This window comes from Hemicordylus capensis, chromosome 14 (assembly GCF_027244095.1).
Source record: "Hemicordylus capensis ecotype Gifberg chromosome 14, rHemCap1.1.pri, whole genome shotgun sequence".
NCBI lineage: Eukaryota > Metazoa > Chordata > Lepidosauria > Squamata > Cordylidae > Hemicordylus > Hemicordylus capensis.
Genome location: NC_069670.1, coordinates 5340001 through 5365695, shown reverse-complemented (window position 1 = coordinate 5365695; position 25695 = coordinate 5340001). Strand labels below are relative to the sequence as shown.

Here is a 25695-nt window from a genome sequence, read left to right as displayed (position 1 = left end):
GGAGCTTAGCTGCAAACTGCCCTGTGTTTAGTTTCCATCTCTGCAAGCAAAAGAAGTTGCCCGATAGTAGGATTCAGGCAAATCCGAATCAAATCCGTCCAAATTCGGATCCCATTCTGTGCAGGCCGATTCGAGTCAAATTGATTCAAATTTGATTGGGATTGGAATTGATTCAAATTTGCTTCGGATTCAAATCGATTCGGTTGAAATTTTTGCACATCCCTACCGTCTTGAGCCCCTGCTTCCCTATCTAGAAAGGCATGCACAGAGTGCTGGGAAAGGTAGCCCTTTCCCTATCAGTGCTTTCCTCCCAGAGCTCTTAAGAGAGGGCTCCATCTCATAATCATCACTGAGAAAAATGCAGGACTGTGCGGAAGTCAGCAGGGTGGGAATTTGCTCTTGTGTAGAAGGCTTTTTGCTAAAGTGCTCCCCCACTTGAAAAATGGTGAAGATTTTTCACTCTTTTGAGCCAATCCCCAGGTATCCATCCAATATAGTAATTAAACCTAAGTGTGGGTGCATGGAATGATTGCATTTTCTTACCAATCTGTCTTTGCTTCCACTTCCCCACGTCTTTAGCCAGCGTGGTGTAGATGTTAGAGTGCTGGACTGGGACCGGGGAGACCCGAGTTCAAATCCCCATTCAGCCGTGATACTAGCTGGGTGACTCTGGGCCAGTCACTTCTCTCTCAGCCTCACCTACTTCACAGGGTTGTTGTGAGGAGAAACTCAAGTATGTCGTACACCACTCTGGGCTCCTTGGAAGAAGAGCGGGATATAAAATGTAGATGATAATAATAATAATATAATATCTTTGTTGTGCCCTCCCAGCCAGGGACCTGTTCTCACTCTGGTTTTTTGTGTGTTTTTTTTAAAAGAAGTGTATAGGTGACACTATTTTATTATTCATTTAGTGAGCTGCCCTGACTGAGCAGTATTGTACTGGAGGGGTAAGAACAGAACTATTTTAAATAATAAATAAATAAAATAAACCAAAGTTGGAAAAACCCCATGTTAAGGCAATCAAAGTTGTTAAGGCAATCAAAGTTTGCAATCAAAGTTGTTAAGGCAATCGAAGTTGTTAAGGCAATCAAACCCCCATGTTAAGGCAATCAAAGTTGTTAAGGCAATCAAAGTTTTTCCAACCAAAGTTGGAAAAACCCCATGTTAAGGCAATCACCACAGTTAACAGTGGCGAAGTGTGTGCGCCAGGCCAAAGAAAATGTTGTAAGTTGGGGAGAGGGGGAATTAATAAGATTTCTCTTGCTGGCAGTCTATCTAATAATCTTTATATACATTATCTGGTGATAATGGAATGGTATGGAATCTAGTTCTGGGGAAGTGGAGAACATTGCTCTCTGTATCTGGCTCTCAGTTTAAGGCAAAGGCAGGCAGGCCTGACTTTCCCTTTCAGTTGGGACTGGTGTACCCTAGTGAAAGCCACCCCCTCCAAAGATTGGGGGAGGGGACGCAGTCTAGGCCCCCAGAACAGATAGGTATCAGCCTTAGATTGCAATGCACTGGACTGAAACGGAAGTGGAAACGGAATTTAGAATGGATCGTAATGCACCGACTCGACTGTGAAAGCGCAAACGACAGACCGATACGTCGTTTCGTTTTGTGACAGGAAAGGGTCAAGGCCAAGGCGCTGCTCTCCCCCCGCCCCAACTTTCAGCATGTTCCTCCTAGACTGCTGCTGCTCAATATAGATATTTCCCATAGTCTGGGAAACGTACTGGCAGGGAGTCGAACTGGCAGCCTTCTGCTCTCTAGGCAAGCATTTCCCCGCTGTGCAGGAAAAGTACCAAGTCACCCTTGTTTCATCACAACTGCTTTTCAACAAAAGTTCCCAGACCGGTTTACATAGATTTAACGGCTTCTACCCAGGTACACTTTTAAAATGAATGCAGCAGGTACAATCATCCACCCAAAACATGTATCCATGTGCAGACAGCAGAATGCAGATACCGCACAGCCTAGTGTCTGATTGGGGCTATAGATAGGAGAAAATGTTGTTCAGTTAATCTATATTTTTGTCTCTCTTTCCCCCACCCCTTGTTTATATTTATATGCCTCACTTCCTCCAAGGAGCCCAGAGAGGTGTACATAGTTACGTTTCTCCTCACAACACCAGTACTTGTTGGGTGACTCTGGGCCAGTCACTCGTCTCTCAGTCTAACCTACCTCACAGGGTTGTTTTTTTAAATTTTATTTATTGATACACACTCACAGGAATGTTGTGTTCACATATCGGCTCGATTTACCCCCAAGTCACTGTGGGTTCTCAGGGAGCAATTCACACCCCTTATGGGTTTTTCACTGCGGGGTTAGAGTATAGCCTGATTTATATCCGGGGTGAAAAAATCCACTATGTGTGTTGGGGTTTTTGGGACAACTTCAAGTTTGCAGTGAAGTGTGTGAAAGTCCCGGGGCGGGTGAGGTGGGGTGGAGATCTCCATGAATACGTTCTGGTATCAGGATGCCCTTTTTAAGTTTTAAAAACTTAAACTTTTAAAAACTTTTAAAAACTGTTTCCAAAAAGGTTGGCTGCACCCCAATCAATCAAATCAAATCCAATTTATTGTTATGGGCCATGACCAAAAAAAACACAAGGAATAAAAACAATACCGTACAGTAAAAATATGCAACATCAAAAGATAAAACTGAGTTGCAAAGATGGCAAAGGTCGTACACAGTGAAGTTGATCTCGTCTCATTTTACATGCCCCGTCGGCGACATCTTTGTCGTAAATGTGCTACTTCCTCCCTTGATATGTGGTGTGCTTTTGATTGGTTACGGACTCAGCCAGCCAGACCCTGGTCAGTGTTTGTTTGCATCCGAAACGGGTGCAAATTTACGCTCCTTATCCAAATCTGTTCCTTGGCCAGGAGTGTGTGTGTGTGTGTGTGTGTGTGTGTGTGTGTGTGTGGTGTTTTGGGGTTCAGATGCTTGTAGAAACCAGCACCTACCTTCCTGTTCCCGGAGTCACACTAGACATGGTGTTAAACCTGTCGTTTCCTATCTGTCTTTAAAAAACCCAAAACAAAACAGCCGCAAGGTTCCCCTACCCCTGCGTCATGGTTTGCATGAAAACGGCCCCTCCCAAATGGCTAACTCTGCAAAGGGCAACTTAGGAACATAGGAAGCTGCCATATACTGAGTCAGACCATTGGTCTATCTAGCTCAGGATTGTCTGCACAGACTGGCAGCGGCTTCTCCCAGGTTGCAGGCAGGAGTATCTCTCTCAGCCCTATCTTGGAGATGCTGCCAGGGAGGGAACTTGGGACCTAGATGCTCTTCCCAGAGCGGCTCCATCCTCTCCGGGGAATCTCTTCCAGTGCTCCCACTTCTAGTCTCCCATTCATATGCAACCAGGGTGGACCCTGCTTAGCTAAGGGGACAAGTCATGCTTGCTACCACAAGACCAGCTCTCAACTTGTAAAGGGTTGGCTTGCTTATATTTAGCAGGTGGGGCAGGGGACAGCTGTCCCTGTTTATTTCCAGTGCTGCATTCCTCCTGTAGCTTTTGCTGTGGTCTGCTACTTGGTGTGTGTGTGTGTGTGTGTGTGTGTGTGTGTGTGTGTGTGTGTGTGTGTGTGTGTTTCGGATTGTGAGTCCTTTGGGGCTGAGAACAAGGGTCCCCTCTAAGCCGCACACACATGTTTGCGTCCTCAAGTTCTTTGATATCCGCTCGGTTAATTTTAGATCCCACTCTGGTTGAATTGGGAAGGCCCCACGCTGAATGTACATGTACACACACACTGTCTTGATATGGCCACCCAGAACATAATTCATTCCGCACATAGGTGAGAAAAATTAGAAGAGAAGACTGCTGGGACCTGCTAGAAGTGTGAGCACTGTAAGATATTCCCCTCAGGGGCTGGAGCCGCTCTGGAAAGAGCATCTAGGTTCCAAGTCTGTTTGTTTGTTTATTTGAAACATTTGATATACCGCTCACTCTGAAGACTCTGGGCGGTGTACAAAAACATCAACAAGTTCCCTCCCTGGCAGCATCTCCCAAGATAGGGCTGAGAGAGATTCCTGCCTACAGCCTTGGAGAAGCTGCTGCCAGTCTGTGAAGACAATACTGAGTGAGATGGACCAACGGTCTGACTCAGTATATGGCAGCTTCCTATGTTCCTGTGCTTTTTGCTGCAGCTTCAGAAGTTGCGGGGGCTGGAGGCTAGGGTTGCCCTATGCTGGCTTCCCAAATCCGGGTGCCTCATTTGCTTATTATTGTAAATTGGCTTGAGAATCATTTTTGAGCAGAAGAGTGCCTGCACATTTTGCTCCATAACTCCGCTCCTACAAGGGCTAGAGCTTAACTAGAAAGAAAGAAAGAAAGAAAGAAAGCTGAAATCCGGGCAAATCTGGGTGGGCTAAGAAATCTGGGTGAGATGCTTAAAATCTGGATGGAGCCTGGAATTCCAGGGGGGCTGGCAACTCTGTGTGTGTGTGTGTGTGTGTGTGTGTGTGTGTTGTGTGTGTGTGTGTGTGTGTGTGTGTGTGTGTGTGTGTGTGTGTGTGTGTGTGTGCGCGCGCGCGCGTGGGCTTTCCTCCAAAGGATAGGATCTTCCTCAAGGCTGCCCTAAAGGTGCTTTCTTCCTCCTTGGGAAGAAGAGACAAAAGAACCGAAATCTGTGTTGGGTCTTCTGCTTTTTCTCCCAGTTAATAACAGCTAAACAAGTTCCAACCCATTCATTCCTAACCGGGGTGTGGCATCATCGGGCACAGTTCACCGGGTGCTTCGGTTTGTGCAGGTTGTGGCGTGATGACTCATCGGCGGTGTGTGGTTTGGGTGCCTGACATTACCTGAAAGACCCGTCCTTGTGTTCAGGCAAGCGGGAGGGAGGATTATCCATGGCAATGCCGGCTTATGCGCCTCTCCTCTGCTCCACCCAACGTATTCTCGCCTAGCCCCGTGGCATGCAGATTAGTGGGTGCCCAATTAGCTTTGCCCAGTGAGCGTAAGAGAGAATTGCCCTGAAGGGTCAGAGATCTGTGCCTGGAAGGCTCCGATTGCTGGGTCCGTGTCCACAGATATACTGCCTCTGAACCTGGAGGCTCCATTTAGCTGCCCCCCAGCAGATGGTTGCTAGCGGCCACCCTGTTCCGTGTGTCTCTCCGATCCAGGCCCATGGCCATCTAAGCAAAGGGCTGTTGCTACATTGCGTGACAGCAAATTCCGTTCTTGTGCAACGTGTGAAGAGGGTGTGGGTTATGCTATTTATTTATTTATTTATTTATTTATTTATTTATTATATAGTTGTTTATATATAATTCTAGACATGGGCAGGGGGGACTTGCCTGGCCTGTTCGTAATTGTCTAAGCCTCTTTCATATCTTTCCTTTGTTATCTTCCTGAAAATCAAGGAGACAGACGGGAGGGAACATAGGATGCTGCTGTCTACTGAGTCAGACCCTTGGTCCATCTAGCTCAGTATTGCCTACACTGACTGGTAGCAGCTTCTCCAAGGTTGCAGGCAGGCGTCTCTCTCAGCCCTCTCTTGGAGATGCTCATGCTGCCAGGGAGGGGAGAGCTGGTCTGGTGGTAGCAAGCATGACTTGTCCCCTTAGCTAAGCAGGGTCTGCCCTGGTTGCATATGAATGGGAGACTTGATGTGTGAGTACTGGAAGAGATTCCCCTCAGGGGATGGAGCCGCTCTGGGAAGAGCATCTAGGTTCCCTCCCTGGCAGCATCTCCAAGATCGGGCTGGGAGAGAGACTCCTGCCTGCAACCTTGGAGAAGCCGCTGCCAGTCTGGGTAGACAATCCTGAGCGAGATGGACCCACAGGTCCGACTCAGTATATGACACCTTCCTATGGAACTTGGAACCTTCTGCATACAAGCTTGCAGGTGCTCTTCCCAGAACAGCGGCCCCATCTCCTAAGGGGAATAACTTACAGGGCTCACATGTAGTCTCCCATGCAAATGCAAACCAGGGTGGACCCTGCTTAGCAAAGGGGACAATTCATACTCACTACCACAAGACCAGCCCTCCTCCCATAGACCAGCACTGAAGTTGAGTGTCTGTTCAGGACACAAAACTAGCCAGCTCCATTGCTGACATTGGCATCAACATGTTCCTCACCATTTCAATCAATCAATCAATCAATCTCATTTATTAAACCAGTCAACAGACCTCAATAAACAGAACAGACCAATGCTATGTTACACAGTATTGTGTGTGTGTGTGGGGGGGAGTTTTCCATATAAAAATACTACATACAATGGAGCCTACAGGATGCAGAAGAACTGAGTAAAACACCAAGAGACCCAGGATATTTTATTACACGTCACATTTCGAACTTCTGTGGCCGGTGCCTCTACACATATTAAAAGCATATTCAAATAAAGGGTTTGTGGTCGAAATACGGCTGGCTTCTCCATTTTCATGGGGAGATTTAGCTCAGGCAGCCATAAGGCCACCTATAAGTTTGCTGGCAAAAGAGGGGGTGCTTGGAGAGATTATTATTTATTATATTACACACACACACATATATAAAACTTTTCAACAACAACAAAAAAGTTGTCGAAGCAGTTTACAGATTTCTTGGGCTGATCACTGATGATTTGGTCCCTGATCATTTTGGCTTGTGTCCTCCTATCTATCAAGAATTTTACTATAATTTCTGATACTGCCTGGTTGTTATCGGAAGGGAGATTTTAAAAAAAATAGTCAACTGATTTTCCAGGATATGTACTCTAGCAATCAATAGGTCAGTTATTCTTTGCCTTAAATAAAGATGACAAAAGAGCAAAGTGTGGTTTTGGAGAGGAGAGCTGGTCTTCTGGTAAAGTAAAGTTTGCCGTCAAGTTGGTGTCGACTCGTGGCGACCACAGAGCCCTGTGGTTGTCTTTTGTAGAATACAGGAGGGGTTGACCATTGCCTCCTCCCACACAGTACGAGAGGATGCCTTTTAGTATCTTCCTATGCTGCTGCTCCCCAATATAGGTGTTTCCCATAGTCGGGGAAACATACCAGCGGGGATTCGAACCAGCAACCTCTGACTTGCTAGTCAAGTCATTTCCCTGCTGTGCCATTAGGTGGCTGTTGGTCCTGAGGTAGCGAGCATAAATTCCCCCCTTTGCTAAGCAGGGTCTTCCCTGGTTTGAATTTGAATGGGAGACCACATGTGAGCGCTGTAAAAGATTCGCCTTAGTGGATAGGGCCACTCTCTGAGAAGAGCATCTAGGTTCCAAGTTCCCTCCCTGGCAGCATCTCCAGATAAGGCTGAGAGAGAGACTCCTGCCTGCAACCTCGGAGAAGCCGCTACCAGTCTGCGTAGACAATACTGAGCTAGATGGACCAAGGGTCTGACTTGGTAGAAGGCAGCTTCCTATGTTCAGGGAGGAGAGCTGATCTTGTGGTAGCTGCCATATACTGAGTCAGACCCTTGGTCCATCTAGCTCAATATTACCTACACAGACTGACAGCAGCTTCTCCAAGGTTGCCGGCAGGAGTCTCTCGGGCGCTTTCCAGATTAACTCCTACAGCATATCTGCTAAGTGTGCTTCTGTACTTCCTGTGTTGCGACCAGTGTTCCCTCTAAGGCGTGCACATGGGAGATCTTACAGCGCTCACACGGTTTTTGATGTCCGCTCAGTTAATTTTCGATCCCGCTCAGGTTGAATCAGGAAGGTCCCACTCTGAATGCATGTGCACACCCACTGCCTTGAAACTGCCACCCGGAACAAGCCTCATTCCGCACACAAATAAAAAAACTTAGAGAGAAAACTGGTTGTGACACTGCTTTCCCTCTGCTGTCCGCAAGGTGCCGTTCACATTTCAGATGCCTTGTTTCGGATTTCATCGCTGCAATTCAATGCTATAATATTGTATGTCCGTTGCAAAAAAGTAGCTGTATTTTCCATTGTAGATTCTGGAGATTGTTTTCAATTCAATCCTTGCAAGCCAAAGCATTTTACAACAGTTCTAGTGGGTGATCTGGAAAGTGCCAGAGGTGAGCCTTATCTTGGAGATGCCAACCTTCTTCGAGGTTGCAGGCAGGAGTCTCTCAGTGCCCTACCTGGAGATGCTGCCAGGGAGGGAACTTGGAAACCTTCTGCATGCAAGCAGGCAGGTGCTCTTCCCAGAGCGGCCCCATCCCCTAAGGGGAATATCTTGCAATGATCACACTTGTAGTCTTCCATTCAAATGCAAACCAGGGAGGACCCTGCTTAGCAAAGGGGACAATTCATGCTTGCTACCACAAGACCAGCTCTCCTCCAGGCTCATGGTAGGCTTGTTCCGTTTCTATCTTTACACAATAGGAAAGACTTCTTTCTCTTCCACCAGGTTTTCTGACAATTTGTTTGTTGTTAAACGTATATACTGCCTTTCCTTAAAACAATCCCAAGGTGGTTTACAAAACATTTAAAACAACAGAAGACTATGAAAGTTATGCAATAGAAAATAATAAAATGGGGAATATAAAAACCCAATTAAAAGTCAAAGTACACAATAGGGACATAAAAACAGCATAAAAACCCAATTAAACGTAAAAGTACACAATAGGTCCATAAACCCAATTAAAAAGTACACAATAAATAGGACCATAAAAACCAGAACAAGCAAGCAAGCAAAACAGCACTCATATAAAAGCCTGGGTAAAAGACCCAGCTTTCCTTTGCTTTCTAAAAATGGCGATTTTATTGATTGATTGATTGATTGTTAAATTTATATACCGCCTTTTGTTAAAAACAATCCCAAGGCAGTTTACAAAAGTTAAAAAACGTACAATAAAAATGACAGTTAAAAGTATTCAATTCAAAATATGAAACAAATCTGATTTAGAAATATATAAAAATCCAAACATAAAAACTATAATGGCGTTTTTAGCACTGGTTTCTTTCTCGATCCTCTGGCTGAAAGGTGGCCTATGCACCTAAAGACATTGAAAGCCTCTTAAAATAAATGCCCTTCGGTCAAAATAAGATTTGCTGCTCCATTTTCCTGGGGAGATCAGTAGCAGTTCGTCCTACGGATCGTCCTACGGAGCTCGGTTCGTCCTCGCGGTTCGTCCTACAGATTTTCCTGGGGAGATCAGTAGCGGTTTATCCTAACAAGCCAGGGGGACACCAAAGCTGGCCGCTCGGATGGCTCCTCTCTTCCGTGCTGCCTGCAGGCTGGACATTCTGTGCGGGGGCACAAAAGGAAGTCAAGATGCTGGCCACGTCTCCCAGTCCTGGCCCAGCCTCTGAAGCCCATGCCAGCATCCGTGGGCCAGCCCTGTCTCCCTGGCTCCCTATCCCCATTTCTGGGCTGCCCCAGGGATTTTGAACTGTAGAATGAGAAGAGAGCTTCCTCTTCTTCCCAGGTTCCCCTCCTACCTTGCTTCCACACAACCACTTCTACCCAAGTTCCCCTCCAGTGTTCCTTCTAACAGGGATTCCCAGCTGTTGTTCTAGGACTACAACTCCCAGTATCCCCAAGCAAAAGCCATTGCCGTTGGGCATTCTGGGAGCAGTAGTCAACGACACCTGGAAATCCCTATTAGAGGGATCACTGCGTGTGTCACGGGTTGTGTGCGTGAGTGTGTTGCAGGGCTGCTCAACTTCGGCCGTCCTGCAGATGGTGGCCTACAATTCCCATAATCCCTGGCTTTTGGCCACTGTGGCTGGGGATTATGGGAGTTGTAGTTCAAAGTTGTAGTTCAAGGCCTAAGTTGAGCAGGCCTAGGGGGGTGATGCTTAACTTGCAGAGGGATGAGGGGCCTCTAAAGGCTTTTAGGTCCAGGCTCCAAAATTACCTAGGTGCACCTCTGCATACGCACACACATTGCATAATTTATATATAAAACAGAGAAATCTAAACGTGCAAATTGTGCTTTGCTGGTCTTGTGGTGGGAAGCATGAATCGACCCCTTTGCTAAGAAGTGTCTGCCCTGGTTTGTGTTTGGATGGGTGATTACACACGACCACTGGAAGAGAGTCCCCCATTTAGGGGACGGGTCCGCTCTGGGAAGAGCATCTAGGTTCCAAGTTCCCTCCCTGGCAACATCTCCAAAATAGGGCTGGGAGAGATTCCTGCCTGCAACCTTGGAGAAGCCGCTGCCAGTCTGTGAAGACAATACTGAGCTAGATAGACCAATAGTCTGACTCAGTATATGGCAGTTTCCTATATTTCCCCCCCAGCAAAAGCTCTATTGCAGCTGGGGATTCTGGGAGTTGTAGTCCACAACATCTGGGAATCCCTGTTAGAGGCAACGCTGTTCACATATCGGCCAGATTTACCCCGAAATCCCTGCGAGTTATCGGGGAGCCCTTCACACACAATTCGGGTTTTTCGCTGCACGTTAAGAGTATAGCCTGATTTATATCTGGGGTTAAAAAAAAAAATCCACTCTTTGTGTCAGTTTTTTTGGACAATGGGTTTGCAATAAAGCCTCCAGCTGAGTCTAAAAGTCCTAGGTGGGACATTTTTCTTGCTCACTAGCTGAGCTGTCAGCTGCCGGGCATGGTGGTTCTGAGCAGGCTTGCACGCCTGCCTTGTGTCTCCCTGGGGGATTCTTTTTATGCATGCCAGAAAACTGACTCACAGTGGCTGCATATGTGCAAACGGTACGCTTCCCTCCAGGGGTGCTTAAAAATTAATCTGCCATGCATTCCTTGGTCCCAGCAGGCAAATTCTTGCTGCCCACGCAGGCAGGTTGCTTTCCTTTGAGCCGGTCCTTCACAGGTTGATTCCATCTCCTCGACCGTCTGCTGAAGTCCACACTCAATGCTGTATTTGGATCGACTGCCATATACTGAGTCAGACCCTTGGTCTGTCTAGCTCAGTATTGTCTTCACAGACTGGCAGCAGCTTCTCCAAGGTTGCAGGCAGGAATCTCTCTCAGCCCCCTCTTGGAGATGCTGCCAGGGAGGGAACTTGGAAATTTCTGCTCTTCCCACAGTGGCTCCATCCCCTAAAAGGGGAAGATCTTCCAGTGCTCACACTTCTAGTCTCCCATTCATATGCAACCAGGGTGGACCCTGCTTAGCTCAGGGGACAAGCTCCTTGGAGGAAGAGCAGGATAGAAATGTAATAAATAAATAAATACATACATAGTCAGACCATTGGTCTATTTAGCTCAGTATTGTCTTCACAGACTGGCAGCAGCTTCTCCAAGGTTGCAGGCAGGCATCTCTCTCAGCCCTATCTTGGAGAGGCCAGGGAGGGAACCTAGAACCTAGATGCTCTTCCCAAAGCTGCCCCATCCCCTGAGGGGAAGATCTTACAGTGCTCACATGTAGTCTCCCATTCATATGCAACCAGGGTGGACCCTGCTTAGCTAAGGGGACAAGTCGTGCTCTCCTACCACAAGACCAGCTCTCCTCTGATATAAATCGGGCTACACTCTAATGCACAGTGAAAAAACCCAAATTGTGTGTGAACTGCTCCCTGATATCTTGCAGGGATTTCAGGCTAAATTTGGCCGATAAGTGAACACCACCCCCTTCCATGCTGGAGGAGATGCACTCTAAAAACCGGGTGTGAAAAAGTTCTTGGCAGCCGCAAACTGAGTTGAGCCAGATTGTCTTTTCCACGGATGAGACTCTGTTTTCCATCTCTTCTCCTCCGCTTTAGGGAGACGTCGCGATCCACCCATTGTCGAAGATGGCCGAAGAGGTCATTGTGCCAGTGTATTGCACGGGAGTCTCGGCCCAGGTTCAGAAGCAGCGGGCCAAAGATCTGGGCTTGGGGAAACACGAGAATGCGGTGAAGTACCTGGGTCAGGACTACGACAGGCTCCGGAACGAGTGCCTGCAGAGCGGCACGATTTTCCGGGATGAAACCTTCCCTGCCACCGCTTCCTCCCTGGGTTTCAAAGAGCTGGGGCCAAATTCCTCCAAAACATACGGAGTCAAGTGGAAACGGCCAACGGTGAGGCACACGCACGGCAGGTTCTCTGGTCTAACACGGTTCCGGGGGGGGCGAGGGGTGTTGTCCACTATATATTCCTCGATCCTGAAGCTCTCTTGGGCTGTAGGAAAATAGGGATGGCCATGTTGGATGTAATGTGTGTAGTGGTTCGAGTGCTGGACTAGGACCGGGGAGACCCGAGTTCAAATCCCCATTCAGCCGTGAGACTTGCTGGGTGACTCTGGGCCAGTCACTCCTCTCTCAGCCTAGCCTACTTCACAGGGTTGTTGTGAAAGAGAAACTCAAGTATGTAGTACTCCGCTCTGGGCTCCTTGGAGGAAGAGCGGGATATCAAATGTAAAATAATAATAATAATAATAATAATAAATTAATGTGTACTATTTCCAATAACAGGGCCTTGAAAGAGTCCTGTATTGTTATTTTTTGCCACAGCACTTTATTTCCATTATATCTGCCCTTTTCTGACTTTTTTTTTTTTTTTTTGCCCTCCAGGAACCTAACCCCCCAATTCCTATACATTAGCAACTTGCGATCCGTGGTTTCGTTATCCGTGGAAATTGGCGGGGACGGTACGCCCCCCGCCCCAGGATAACGAGGTCCACCTGTAAATAATGAGCGGTGATTTCTGGCTGGCCTCTCTGTCTATCTATCTATCTATCTATCCATCCATCCATTTATTTATTTATTTATTTAACTAACATATTTTTATACCGCCCCAAACTTGCGTCTCTGGGTGGTTTACAACAAAATAAAAACAGAACGTAGAACATTCGTGAAAACAAAACCGAAAAGTTTGAAACTTTGAGAACGGCCAGGGTTTAATCCTGACCACGGTCAATACCCCGCCTGTTGTGTCTTCCAGGAGATGTGCCGAAACCCACTTTTCATTGTGGACGGGGCCACCCGCACGGACGTTTGTCAGGGAGCCCTGGGTAAGTATGCTTCCGGCTCGGCGGCGTTGTGAGGATGCAACCCAGGGATATTGCTTAGGCCTTGAGGGTAGCCGTGGTGGGCGTCCTTCGGGGCGACCCCGGAGCAATTTGTTCTGAGGGAGCAAAGAGGTGGTGATTAGGAGAGGGAGGGTTTTGCTTTGCATTAAATACTTGGAGAGGTAAAGCAATCACTGTTGTTAGTTCATTTAATGAAGCTTGATGGACGTGTTTGAACTTCTCTGGAAAATGGGCCAGATCCCTCTTAGAAAATACTTTTGGATTAGGCCAAACCTTCCAGTTTGCTTTCCAGGCTAGACGGAAGAAGGAGGCTTCTTTAATCAGCAAAGGCCTTTTAAAAGAGCTTATTCAAGCTATAGGACATCAGAACTGCCCTGCTGGATTAGGCCCAAGGCCCATCTAGTCATAGGAACAAAGGAAGCTGCCATATCTGCCAGCATAGCATAGTGGTTAGAGTGTTGGACTAGGACCAGGAAGGCCCTGGGTTCAAATCCCCATTCAACCGTGAAACTCACTGGGTGACTCTGGGCCAGTCATGTCTCTCTCAGCCTAACCTACCTCACAGGGTTGTTGTGAGGATAAAAATATGCATGCACACCACTCTGAGCTCCTCAGGGGAAGAGCAGGATAGAAATGTAATACATACATACATACATACATAGTCAGACCATTGGTCTATCTAGCTCAGTATTGTCTTCACAGACTGGCAGCGGCTTCTCCAAGGTTGCAGGCAGGAGTCTCTCTCAGCCCGATCTTGGAGATGCTGCCAGGGAGGGAACTGGGAACCTTCTGCTCTTCCCAGAGCGGCTCCATCCCCTTAGAAGGGGAATATCTTCCAGTGCTCACATGTAGTCTCCCATTCATATGCAACCAGGGTGGACCCTGCTTAGCTAAGGGGACAAGTCGTGCTTGCGACCACAAGACCAACTCTCCCCTCCAGCATCTTGTTTCACACAGTGGCCCACCAGATGCCTCGGAGAAGCCCACAGGCAAGAGGGGAGGGCAGGCCCTCTCTCCTGCTGTTGCTCCCCTTCAGATACTGAAGTTCACTGCCCTAAGCGCTCCATATTTTTCTGCAAAAAAAGAGTATCTGCCTTTGTTACAACAATGACAACAAATATTTATATACCGCATTTAAACAAAAGTTTCCAAAGCAGCTGACATAAAGAAACAAACAAACAAATAAATGGGCTCTGTGTCAACAGCCACTGGAGAGATTCTGTGCTGGGGATGGCTAGGGCCGGTTGCTCTCCCCCTGCTAAATACAAGAGAACCGCCACTCTACAAAGGTGCCTCTTTGCTCAGTTAGCAGGGGCACTTTACTAGACATTCTCCTGCCTTGTTGTGCAACCGCCCCCCTTTAGAATCCCTGGGGGTCCCACCCCCAGTTTATCAGTACAGGGCTGCTTGCAGTTGCTTAGAGCAGGGTTTCTTAACCTCGGGGCCCCCAGAGATGTTGTTGGACTACAACTCCCAGAATCCCCAGACAGGGCCTTTGTGGCTGGGGATTCTGGGAGTTGTAGTCCAACAACAACTGGGGCCCTGGGGTTAAGAAACCCTGGCTCAGAGCACGGCTTGAAAGCTTCAAAAGGCTGTTAGTCCTTTTGCATTTTAAATTTTTATTAGATTTGACAATAGTTTTTACATAAGTACATATTGACTTTCCACTTGCCTATCTGCACAGCTCACACTAACTATACATATAAACCATTGCTATAATAATTCAAAACATACATACTCCACAATTTGACTCGATTTTACCCAACCCAACCTGCTGTTATTACTATATTTCAAACGCTACCGAAAAGTCCATATTAGAAAAAGAATTCTTTAAGTAAAGCAAAAATGGTTCCCCATCTTCTTTAAAACATTCCAAATTTCCGTCTCTTCTAAGTGCTGCAAGCTTTGACATCTCAGCGTATTCCAAATTTTTTATCAACCAGTCTTCTTTTGAGGGCATTTTAGTGTCTTTCCATTTCTGTGCATATACTATCCTGGCCGCCGTGGTTGCAATCATAAAAAATGTTAAATTTCTTCTAGAGAACTCTCTTTCAGTTATTCCCAGCAGGAAGGATTCTGGCCTCTTAAGAAATGTCACTTTAAAGATTTTCTTCAACTCATTGTATATCAGATCCCAAAAAGCCTTTGCCTTCCCGCATGACCACTACATATGGAAAAAAGTTAAAAGGCTGCTAGTTCTGAGGGAGAAGAGCATGATCAGCAGGAACCTTTCTCTCCCGGCTGCTGCAGCCCTAAAATATCACTTGGCAGTCACTGGCCGCTCAAGTGCATACGACGTGACTCTCTCTTTCTCTTCTGCCCTTGCTGCCTGGATGTCTTTAACTGCACATGTGGGTCGCAACAGCCGGGCAGGCCTCGTGAAACTCCCTGACAGCTGCAAGAGACGCACACACAGCCCGCCCCGTCTTTCCCTCTCCCCAGAAGTATTTGATTGGAATATCCTGCAGGCGGGGCCGCCTGGGTGGTTTTCAGCCCTCCCTCTGGCCGGATGCCAATTAAAGGACTAAGGGACAAGTCACTGCCTAGGCAAAGCCCCGGAACCCTTTGGAGCTGGAGATGATGCCTGCCTTGGCCCTGGGAGAGAGAACCCAGCAGCTTGCTACTTGGGCTAAGAGGTGATCTGTATTAAGGTGCTCAGGACTGACTCATTCACGGAGACAATATGGGGCAGGGCGGTAGCTCAGTCCCTGGCAGCAGCTCCGGGCAAGGTTGGGAAAAGACTCCTGCCTGCAGCCTTGGAGAAGCTGCTGCCAGTCAGTGTAGACAATCCTGAGCTAGACGGACCAAGGGTGTGACTCAGTAGAAGGCAGCTTCCTGTGGCGACCCAAGTAAGAGAAACGTCTTCAAGTAAGACACGTGTGCACGCGTGTGCCTCCCTTGAAACAGGGACTGGGAAAGGTCCCAAAATGGCTACGGCAATTCAACCCAAGTTGCCAGAAAACTGAAGTTAAGTATGCAGCGATGGTCTTGGGGAAATTAGAAGGTAAATGGTCTTGATTATTAGAAAAGCCCATTTATATTTTGTTTGTTTATTGAACAAATTTCTATACTGCCCAAAACTTACGTCTCTGGGCGATTCGCAATCAATTAAAAAAAACAAAAAAATTTAAAACCATGTAAAACTTAAAACAAGCCCATGGTCGTTTCATAAATCTCTCTAGAAGTTGGGATAAAGTGTACCCCCAAATAGTGGAGGCATATCCAGATGAGCTGCCAAGCTAAAATTGGATGGCATACCTGGACTGACACTCTGGCTGTGGAAACATCTGAAGGTCAAAGATTTTGATCTCTGGTGGTCAAAATGTGGGAGAGATTCCCCGTTCACACATGATTCACCTATTTTCAAGTGCACACTTGGGGTGGGTGGGAAGGAACCTTGCTCTGAATAGGGCTTCTAACAGCCTCCTTTGCTGCCTGTCCCCCTCCTCCCCCAACAAAACACACCTCTCCTCTTCCACAATGTCTCCTTTTCTGGAGTCTATGAGCCTTGCTAACTCCTGTTACCTCCACCCAGGTGACTGTTGGCTCCTGGCGGCCATTGCCTCGCTCACCCTGAACGATCCTCTCCTCCACCGCGTGGTCCCCCATGGGCAGAGCTTCCAGAACGGCTACGCTGGCATCTTCCATTTCCAGGTGAGCCTTCAAAGTGCCTTCCTCTCACTCTGGGAGGAGAGCTGGTCTGGTGGTAGCAAGCATGACTTGTCCCCTTAGCTAAGCAGGATCTGCCCTGGTTTGCATTTGAATGGGAGACCACATGTGTGAGCACCGTAAGAGAGTCCCCCACTCAGGGGATGGAGCCGCTCTGGGAAGAGCATCGAGGTTCCAAGTTCCCTCCCTGGCAGCATCTCCAAGAGAGGGCTGAGAGAGACTCCTGCCTCTGCAAGCTTGGAGAAGCCACTGCCAGTCTGGGTAGACAATACTAAGCTAGATGGACCCATGGCCTGACTCAGTATATGGCAGCTTCCTATGTTCCTGTGGTACCCCTTTTTAAAAGCATGATGTCCTTTGCAAGCAGGAGCAGAGTGCAATTTGCAACCCACCTGGGATACTTTTGTGTGTGTGTGTGTGTGTGTGTGTGTGTGTGTGTGTTTGTTTCCATTTCCCCTTTTTTGTACTGCTTTTTGTACTGCTTTTTTTTTTTGTACTGCTTCAATGACTTTCTGTTATGTTCTTCCTTGGACTGCCTTTCAGGTAGGAAAGGCAGGAAAGAAACACTGCAAAATAAAAAATACAATACAGGCAAACCTCGTTATCCGTGGAACCGCTATTCGCAGTTTTGCATATCTGTGGTTGTCAAATAGACACCCAGCCTCCTTATCAGTGGATACAAAAGGGTTAAAACACCCTCTCTGTGTGTGCAGTGGCCATTTTGGAGGCCGCTGCATGCTCACAGAGTGTGCTCACTCCCCTCACTGGGGGGAGGCCAGTGGCCGGAGGGGGAACTGCTGGAGACACCCCCGTGGCCACAGCAGCACCCCTCATGGCCATGGAAGCCCTTGGTGGCAGTAAGTCTCGCTTACTCCCCCCCCCAAATTTTTTAAATATCCCTGGTACCCCTTAACTGAGCCTGAACCAGTTCGAATTCAAACTGAGCTGGGCCCCTTGTTCAGGGTGCCAAAACTGAACATGAATGGTGTTGTGAACTATACCTGGTTTCGCACACTGTACATGCTCAGAGGGAAAGAGGCAAAGTCACATCATACACAAACTGAATTGGTTCTTGGAGATGGTGACCATGTAGGATCTGGGCGCGCAAACAGTGATAGAGAGAGAGACACTCAGAAAGTTCAATGGGCTTTATTATAAAAAGTTGCTCATCAGGATAAAATAATCCACATTAAAAAAACATGTTTCTGATTCAAGGTAATGTGCCTAACTAACATATGTGTGTGCAATCAGTAATTACAGATATCTAATAATCTAACAAATCCTAAATAAAACATTTAGAGAGAAGCAGAGAAAGGAGGAGGGGGGGGGCTTAGGAAGGGGGTAGCAGTGATTAGTAGGAAGGAGGGAAGAGGGATCCAAGGCTTGTGAAGGCGGCATATTACCCGGATCAGAGGCTTGAGAGCGGTGGATCTTTCAGCTGAAGGAGAGGAGCTTTGGGCTGGAGACAGGAGCTTTTAGATCAAGCATGCAGTTTGCCCAGAGCACGGCTGAGAGGCAGAGCACCATGGCTGGGGAAGTCTTGACTTCTCACTGCGCAGTGGAAGTCACAGACAGTTCCTGTCCATGGACAGAGTTCCTGCCTCTAGCCCCGCGGCTTGGGCAGCAAACTCTTGGATTACTCATGAGCAAGTCTTGCGTGTAGGCAGAAGATTGCCCGCTCTCTGTCCAGTAAACCTGTTCTTTATAGTTGTATTTTCCTTTGCTCTCTCATAGAGTCTATTCAAATCTCCTCATCTTTTCCTGGGTCCCCAAAAGGGTGACAATGCTGTTACCTTCTGGATAATGTCTTTTAATTATTCAGGATATTGGCCAGTCCAGAGAGATCTGAATCCCATCTTCTGTAAGCTGTGAGCTTAGAAATCGGGGGGGGGGGGGGGGGGGGGGACACTGCCCAAAGCAAATCTGCATCTCTGAGCCGCAAATGGGCATCTTCCCTCGTCCCAGATTTGCTAGCCTGATCCCAAAAGGTGTTAAAGTGTTAGGAAAGTAAGAATTAGAGTCTATAGGTGTTTTATTTGTGTGCATTTACCTATGTTGAATTTCTATAGAGAGCAATTGAGTCAATCATTGACAAAGATTAACATAGACCTCTTGCAACAGGAAAGGGGAGATCAGCCTCTGGCCTCTTCCACAGACATTATCTGATAGTGAGTCACATTTTAGCATTTGGATTGTTCTGGCCTGGCTTTTGTGCTTCCTTGAGTACCCATTTCACAATACAATGCTGGATCGCCTCTTCCCTCACAGACCAGTTGAGATCTGGGGTGTCAATTCACCCTGAGTCCAGGTATTAATTCATTTCTTAATAAAATGGAATGAGACATAGGCCTGAATTCCATATAGTTCTGGGTTGGTACCTCTGGGTCTAATAATATGTGGGGGGCGTCCCCAACATTGGTCCGGTTCGAGTCTGGTTCGGACTTGAACCGAACCGGGCAAACCGGTTTTGTGCACATCCCTAGTGTCTAAACTTGGTCAGTGGCTTTAGATCAGTCTCAAAGGAACGGTGTGCCCCTAGATTGGGATCAGAGCCATCTCTCTACTGAGGGTTGATCCCAGGAAAGCATCGGGTCACCCCCATTCCATCACACTGCCTCACCTGCGCCCGATGAAAAAGAGAGATGCAACGGAGTGTCACCCGACGCCTGAGGCCAAATCTCCGGATGGCCTCTCCCGGTGGTTTCATGTAGACATTAAACACTTTGCCATCATCGCTCTACGCTTGGGTGCCTTCCAGGCAGTCGCTGGTGGTGTGAAGCTTGATCCTTAAGCACATTGTGAATATGCCTGCTCCCGTTTTCTGCCCCTGCCTGCAACACCTTGCTTGGCTTGATGCTACCAGCCATGATAATCTTGCGGGTGGTTTTAGCTCACCACACCTGTGACTCCACCCTCACCTGGAATCTGACCTCTTGGCCGAACTGCCTTCTCCGTGCTCCTTGTTTGGAGGAGAGGGTGTGGTCAGGGTTGCTGCCCCACACCTGTCCAGAGCACGCCCCAGCTGTTTGTCTAACAGGTTCAAGCTCCCTTGCTTTGTGCCTGCAGGGCCAATGCCAGCCGAGGCTTGCCTCTTGGGTAGAGCCGGGTTGCTCGGTTAAGAGAGTGGGCTGGGTGATGTCGTGTTAAGGAGAGCTGGTCTGGTGGCAGCAAGCATGAATTGTCCCCTTTGCTAAGCAGGGTCTGCCCTGGTTGGCATTTGAAGGAAGAACTTCATGTGTGAGCACTGTAAGGTTTAGGGGATTTAGCCACTTAATGGTGCAGCAGGGAAATGGCTTGACTAGGGTTTGCCGGTTCAAATCCCTGCTGGTATGTTTCCAGAAGCACCTATATCAGGCGGCAGCGATCTAGGAAGATGCTGAAAGGCATCATCTCATACTGGGCGGGAGATGGCAATGGTCAACCCCTCCTGTATTCTACCAAAGACAACCACTTTTTGGAAGTCTAGGTATACTATGTCAACTGGATCACCTTGATCCACACACTTGTTGACACTCTCAAAGAACTCCAAAAGGTTGGTGAGGCAAGATTTACCTTTGTAGAAGCCATGCTGGTTCTCCCCCAGCAGGGCCTGTTCTTCTATGTGCATAACAATTTTATCCTTGAGAATGCTTTCCATCAATTTGCCTGGAACGGACGTTAAGCTAACCGGCCTGTAATTTGCCAGATCACCCCTGTATCCCTTTTTGAAAATGGGTGTTACATTGGCTACTTTCCAGTCCTCTGGTACAGAGCCTGCTTGTAGGGATAAGTTTTGTATTTTTGCAAGAAGGTCGGCAATTTCACTTTCTTTCTTTAAGGACTCTTGGATGGATGCCCTCTGGCCCTGGTGATCTGCTAGATTTTAATTTTTTCAGACAGTTTAGAATATCATCTATTCTATCCGACTCAGTTCTTTGTCCCTGAAAAGCCTGGTTCAGGCACAGGTATATGCTTAGTATCCTCTTCTGTGAAGACAGATGCAAAGAACTTAAGCAAAGAATGCACACAGCCCTGGAAATAACCTTGTCTAGGGCCTTGTGCAGACCTCATACTTCATATTGGTTTGTTTTGCATTAACCATGGTTGAGGGTGATGACTGAATAGCTAAACCAAGGTTGTCCAACTGCGGCCTTCCAGCTGCCTTTGGCCTACAACTCCCAGCTTGCCCAGTCACAGTGGCCACTTGCCAGGCATGATGGGAGTTGTAGACCAACAGCAGCCAGAAGGCCACTGTTGGACACTCCTGAGCCAAACCATAATTAAGAATTTGCTGCAAACTGGCATGTGGAACCATGATCTGAAACGAATCATAGTTTGCAATCCATAGTTCAAGAATTACACCCCCACTGTTGTCTTCCTGTATGCACCATCTGGGGGAGGCAAGGCTTAGTTTGAGAAGGTAAGCCATGGTTTGACTGTAATTTTGTGATCTTAGCCTGCGCAAAGGCAGCTAGCCATGGTTAATTATAGCCATGGTTAATCACAGCCATGGTTAATCGAAGCCATGGTTACACTGAAATGTTACATTGGTACCTGGCCTAGCTTTCTTTTCTCATCCTTCTCTGTCTGTCTGTCTTGGTGCAGATCTGGCAGTTTGGCGAGTGGGTAGACGTGGTGGTGGACGACCTCCTGCCGACCAAAGATGGCAAGCTGGTATTTGTGCACTCCGCTGAAGGCAACGAATTTTGGAGTGCCCTGCTTGAGAAGGCGTATGCCAAGTAAGTAATTACCCTCTCCATCTCTGGGTTTTAAGGAGTAGGGACTGGACGCGGGGCGACCTGGATTTCCCCCACCTTTGTCAGAATGGCCCCACCTCCTAAGGGGAAGATCTCACAGTGATCACATGTAGTCTCCCATCCAAATGCGAACCATGGTGGACCCTGCTTAGCAAAGGGGACAATTTATGCTTGCTACCACAAGACCAGCTCTCCTCCCTGGTGGGATAGACCTTGCCCCAAATCACTATGAGCATTCATCCTCTGAGATTTGTAGGCCTGGCTCCAGGACTCCTTCCAGCCTGGTTTCCCCATCTGTGAAATGGGAACAAGCAACTGGCCGCCTTGGCTGGCTTCAGCGTTTGGGAAGGGCCAACTCTTTTGCTGCTTCTGCCTTAGGGTGAATGGCTGCTACGAGGCCTTGTCTGGGGGAAGCACATCCGAAGGCTTTGAAGACTTCACGGGAGGTGTCACGGAGTGGTATGAACTCCGCAAGCCGCCCAGCGACCTCTTCCAGATCATCCAGAAGGCCCTAGAGAGAGGCTCGCTCATGGGCTGCTCCATCGACGTGAGTGTACTGTGGCAACCTTCCCGTGTTGTTTGGACTGCCCTTTAAATCTTTACCTGTGGTCAGAATGCACACACTTCCTTCGACCTTTCTTCACAGGGAGGACATCGGAAACTGCCTTACACTAAGACCGTTGGTCCATCTGGATCAGTATTGTCTACACTAGGCCTGCTCAACTTAGCCCCACCCGCCGCCAACTGTTTTTGAACTACAACTCCCACAATCCCCAGCCACAGTGGCCAATAGCTAAGGATTATAGGAATTATAGGCCAGCATCGGCAGGATGGCCAAAGTTGAGCAGCCCTGATCTAGCTCTCCGAGGTTTTAGAGAGGGGTATTCGACCAAAGGAACCTACAGGGCTCTGTGGGTGCCAGGATTTGAAATCGACTTGATGGCACACGTTACCTTTACCTTTCCCAGCCCTATCAATGCTGGCAGAGAGTGAATTTGAGACCTTCTGCATGCCCCCGAATGGCTGGGGGAGGTTCGGTCTGGGGTCGAGCTGAACCAGGGTCAGTTCGGCTCGACCTTAACTGTTGAGCTGAACCAGTTCGAAGTTGAACCGGTTCGGTTCCGAACCTGTCGCTCAGTGAGGGGACAAAACGTCCGATAAGGAATACTCTGTACTGCTATTCCAATGGAATAGTTTAGAAGTGGAAACAGTATGGTGAAGAGCAACCGCAGTGATCTTACTGGATTTCAGCTCCCGTAATCTCCAGCCCCAATGGCCTTTGGTTGGGGATTATGAGAGTTGAAGTCCAGTAACATCCGGGGACCCAATGCTGAGAATCCCTGATCTAGACCAGGGCTGTTTAACTTCGGTCCTCCTGCAGATGTTGGCCTACAATCCCCATAATCCCTGGCTATTGGCCACTGTGGCTGGGGATTATGGGAGTTGTAGTTCAAAAACAGCTGGGGGGGGCTATGTTGAGCAGGCCTTGCCTCTGTGCAAAAGTGACTGCAGTTTTAGCCTGATTGTTTTGGGGTTGTGATGAAGAAGGGGGAATAACGCACAGGAAGCTGTAAGCGGTCACCGATCACCTGTTTTCCATCAGTGGGTCAACGTTGCCCAAAATCGCTACGAGCATTCGTCCCCTGAGATGGTAGCGATGGCCCAATTTTGAGGGCCTGGCTCAGGGGATTGCGAGTAGGAAGTGCTGAGGACAGGCCATGGGAAATGTCCACTGTCTGCATGTCCTGCTGGTAGATTCCCAGGGTCATTCGGTTAGTCTGCTGCTCTAGATGTTCTAGCAATGTTCTGGTCCAGGGATCCCCAATCTGTCATCCTCCAGGGGTTGCTGGACTACAACTCCCATCCTCCCCAGCCACAATGTGCAGGGGGAGATGGGAATTGTAGTCCAGCAACCTCTGTAGGATGACCGGTTGGGAACCTAGTCTGTTCCTGTCTGTTCTGTAGCCAAGCCTTCTTTTCTGATGCATATGTTGGAACTGTGACGGAGATGCTTCTCCCTTCTCCTCCCTCCCCATTTCCCCCTTTCAGATCACCAGCGCTTTCGACATGGAGGCGGTCACTTTTAAGAAGCTGGTGAAAGGCCACGCCTATTCCATCACCGGAGCTGAGCAGGTGAATTCTTGGCTTTCGACTCAGGACAACAGCGTGCAAAGTTCTTGACTAAACCTGAAAGTGCATGGGTTCCGTGTATACCATATACAGGCAAATCTCTGTATCTGCGGGCAGAAGTGCTCTTACCCCGGGACTTTCTGGCCGAAGTCTGGGGCCTCCACAACCCCTGCCCCCCCTCCCCAGATCCTCTTTAGTTTGTCCTAGGTGGTGTGGTCGCCCGGCTGTAGAGTGACCATGCCCCTCGGAATTCCGAGTTTCACCCGGATTTTAAGCATCTCACACAGATTGCTTAGACCAGGGGTTCTCAACATTGGGTCCCCAGATGTTTTTGGACTTCAACTCCCATAATCCCCAGTGGCCTTTGGTTGGGGATTATAGGAGTTGAAGTCCAATAACATCTGGGTCCGCGTATAATGAGGTTTACCTGTATACCTGCATCAAAGACTACCCTGAATTTCAGATGATCCCCTTTAAAAAGACTGGTTAAATATAGGTTAGACCGTATTTACCTGAAAATAAGAGGACTCTGAATTTAAGACAATCCCCCTTGATTTCCATCAACGAACTTGGGAGGAAAGTAACCACAGAAAGATGGGCAAAAATGAAAGTGAGGGCAGAAGAAGGGGGCTTGTCCTAAGACGCTGTGGGGCTGGCCTCATGGAGTCTTATCTACTTACGATGGTCCAGAAAAGTTCAGGAAAACCCCAAATAATTTCAAAATAAAGCAGGGGTTCCCAATCTGTGCTACTCCAGATGTTTCGGAACGACAACTCATTGGGGCTGGGCATGATAGTTCAGCAACATCTGGAGAACATCTGGAGGTTGGGAATGAAGGAAGCTGTGGTCATCCATGAGGAAGTATTTGGTGGGGGTGGGGAGTGTGGGATATGTTGTTGTTGTTGTTAATAAGAGAGATTGCCAAATTAAAAACAAGCTTCGTTTCACTCACTTCAGTTGGACTGGCTTTGAAAGAGGATTAGATCAAAACCCAGCCCAAGCAATTGTCATTGCCTTCCTCTGCATTGGGGTATCTCTAACGGACATCTCTTGTGATCTCTGGGTTCCCACAGGTCAACTACAGAGGGCAGAGGGTTAATCTGATACGGATACGGAACCCGTGGGGAGAGGTGGAATGGACCGGTGCTTGGAGTGACAAGTAATGGTTTGATGGTTTTAATTTTAGTTACGCAGTGGGGAAAATGCTTGACTCGCGAGCAGAAGGTTCCTATGCAACCAGGGTGCACCTCGTTTAGCTAAGGGGACAAGTCATGCTTGCTACCACAAGGCCAGCTCTCCTCTTCATGGTTCTCACTTGTTTCCCCCTGTTTATCCTTAGGGGTTCTCCCCTGTTGATCCTTAGAAAAGTTCTGTGAGGTAGATTAAGCTGAGAGACTGGGACTCATTTTTGTGTCTGAGTGGGGATTTGAACCAGTCATTTTTGTGTCTGAGTGGGGATTTGAACCAGTCATTTTTGTGTCTGAGTGGGGATTTGAACCAGTCTCCTAAGTCCAACAGTGCTGGGGTTGCCACGTCCCTCAGAATTTAGGGTAGCTCCTGGATTTTGGCTGCTAAATTCCATCCGGATTGACACGGATTTCAAATGCGCTGCCTGGATTGCCCGGAATTTACTCTGGATCCGATCACATGGGAGGGAAGAGAAGGAGGGGAAAGTATAAAAGTCTGTGTCAAATAAATAAATAAAGTGCAAATTAGTTGCCGCATCATATGCAAATTAGGCCACCTGGATTTGAGAAGCTTGAATATGGCAACCCTAAACCGTGCTAACTGTAATGGGTGCAGGGGTGTGGGGCGCATAGGGGAAAATGAGAGACCATCCATGTGTTGGGGTGCTTGGAAAGATAAGTTCAACATGGCAAACAGAAGCATGGTCTGTTTATGTGTAGAATCCCGTGGGAACAATCCCAAAGCTATGGGATTTGTGAGGACTGGGTGCTTTCCGGATTGCACGCTACAACAGTGTCACTACGTGTCCGCTGAGTGTGCTTCCGTACTGCGTGTGTTTCGACATCGCAGTTCTTGAGCTGTCAGCCAGGTGGCCGTTCACATTTCCGGAGTCCTTCTTTAGGGTTGTATCTTTGCATTTCAGCAACAGTTGCAGGAAAACAGCTGCATTTCCCCTGTTGCAGGAGGGCTTAGGAGGTTTGCGCAAGCTAGAAAAGACGGCTCCCCCTGCTGGTGGATTTGCAGAACAAACAGCTTCCACACCCTTAGTTTCCGTTTTCATAGGAACATAGGAAGCTGCCATATACTGAGTCAGACCATTGGTCTATCTAGCTCAGTATTGTCTTCACAGACTGGCAGCAGCTTCTATAAGGT

At 48.0% G+C, this 25695-nt stretch overlaps 1 protein-coding gene across 1 annotated transcript in view; it reads left to right on the top strand.

The window, feature by feature from the left end:
• Positions 1 to 4114: 4114 nt before the first annotated feature.
• Positions 4115 to 25695, top strand: part of CAPN1 (calpain 1) — a 41408-nt gene continuing 19827 nt past the window's right edge. Inside the window, exons 1-8 of the mRNA XM_053278503.1 lie at positions 4115 to 4374; positions 11574 to 11870; positions 12733 to 12802; positions 16356 to 16474; positions 21074 to 21207; positions 21604 to 21772; positions 23275 to 23358; positions 24429 to 24514. Coding sequence (XP_053134478.1) covers positions 11604 to 11870; positions 12733 to 12802; positions 16356 to 16474; positions 21074 to 21207; positions 21604 to 21772; positions 23275 to 23358; positions 24429 to 24514 — 929 coding nt within the window. The 5' untranslated portion in view covers positions 4115 to 4374; positions 11574 to 11603. The remainder of the gene's footprint in view (positions 4375 to 11573; positions 11871 to 12732; positions 12803 to 16355; positions 16475 to 21073; positions 21208 to 21603; positions 21773 to 23274; positions 23359 to 24428; positions 24515 to 25695) is intronic.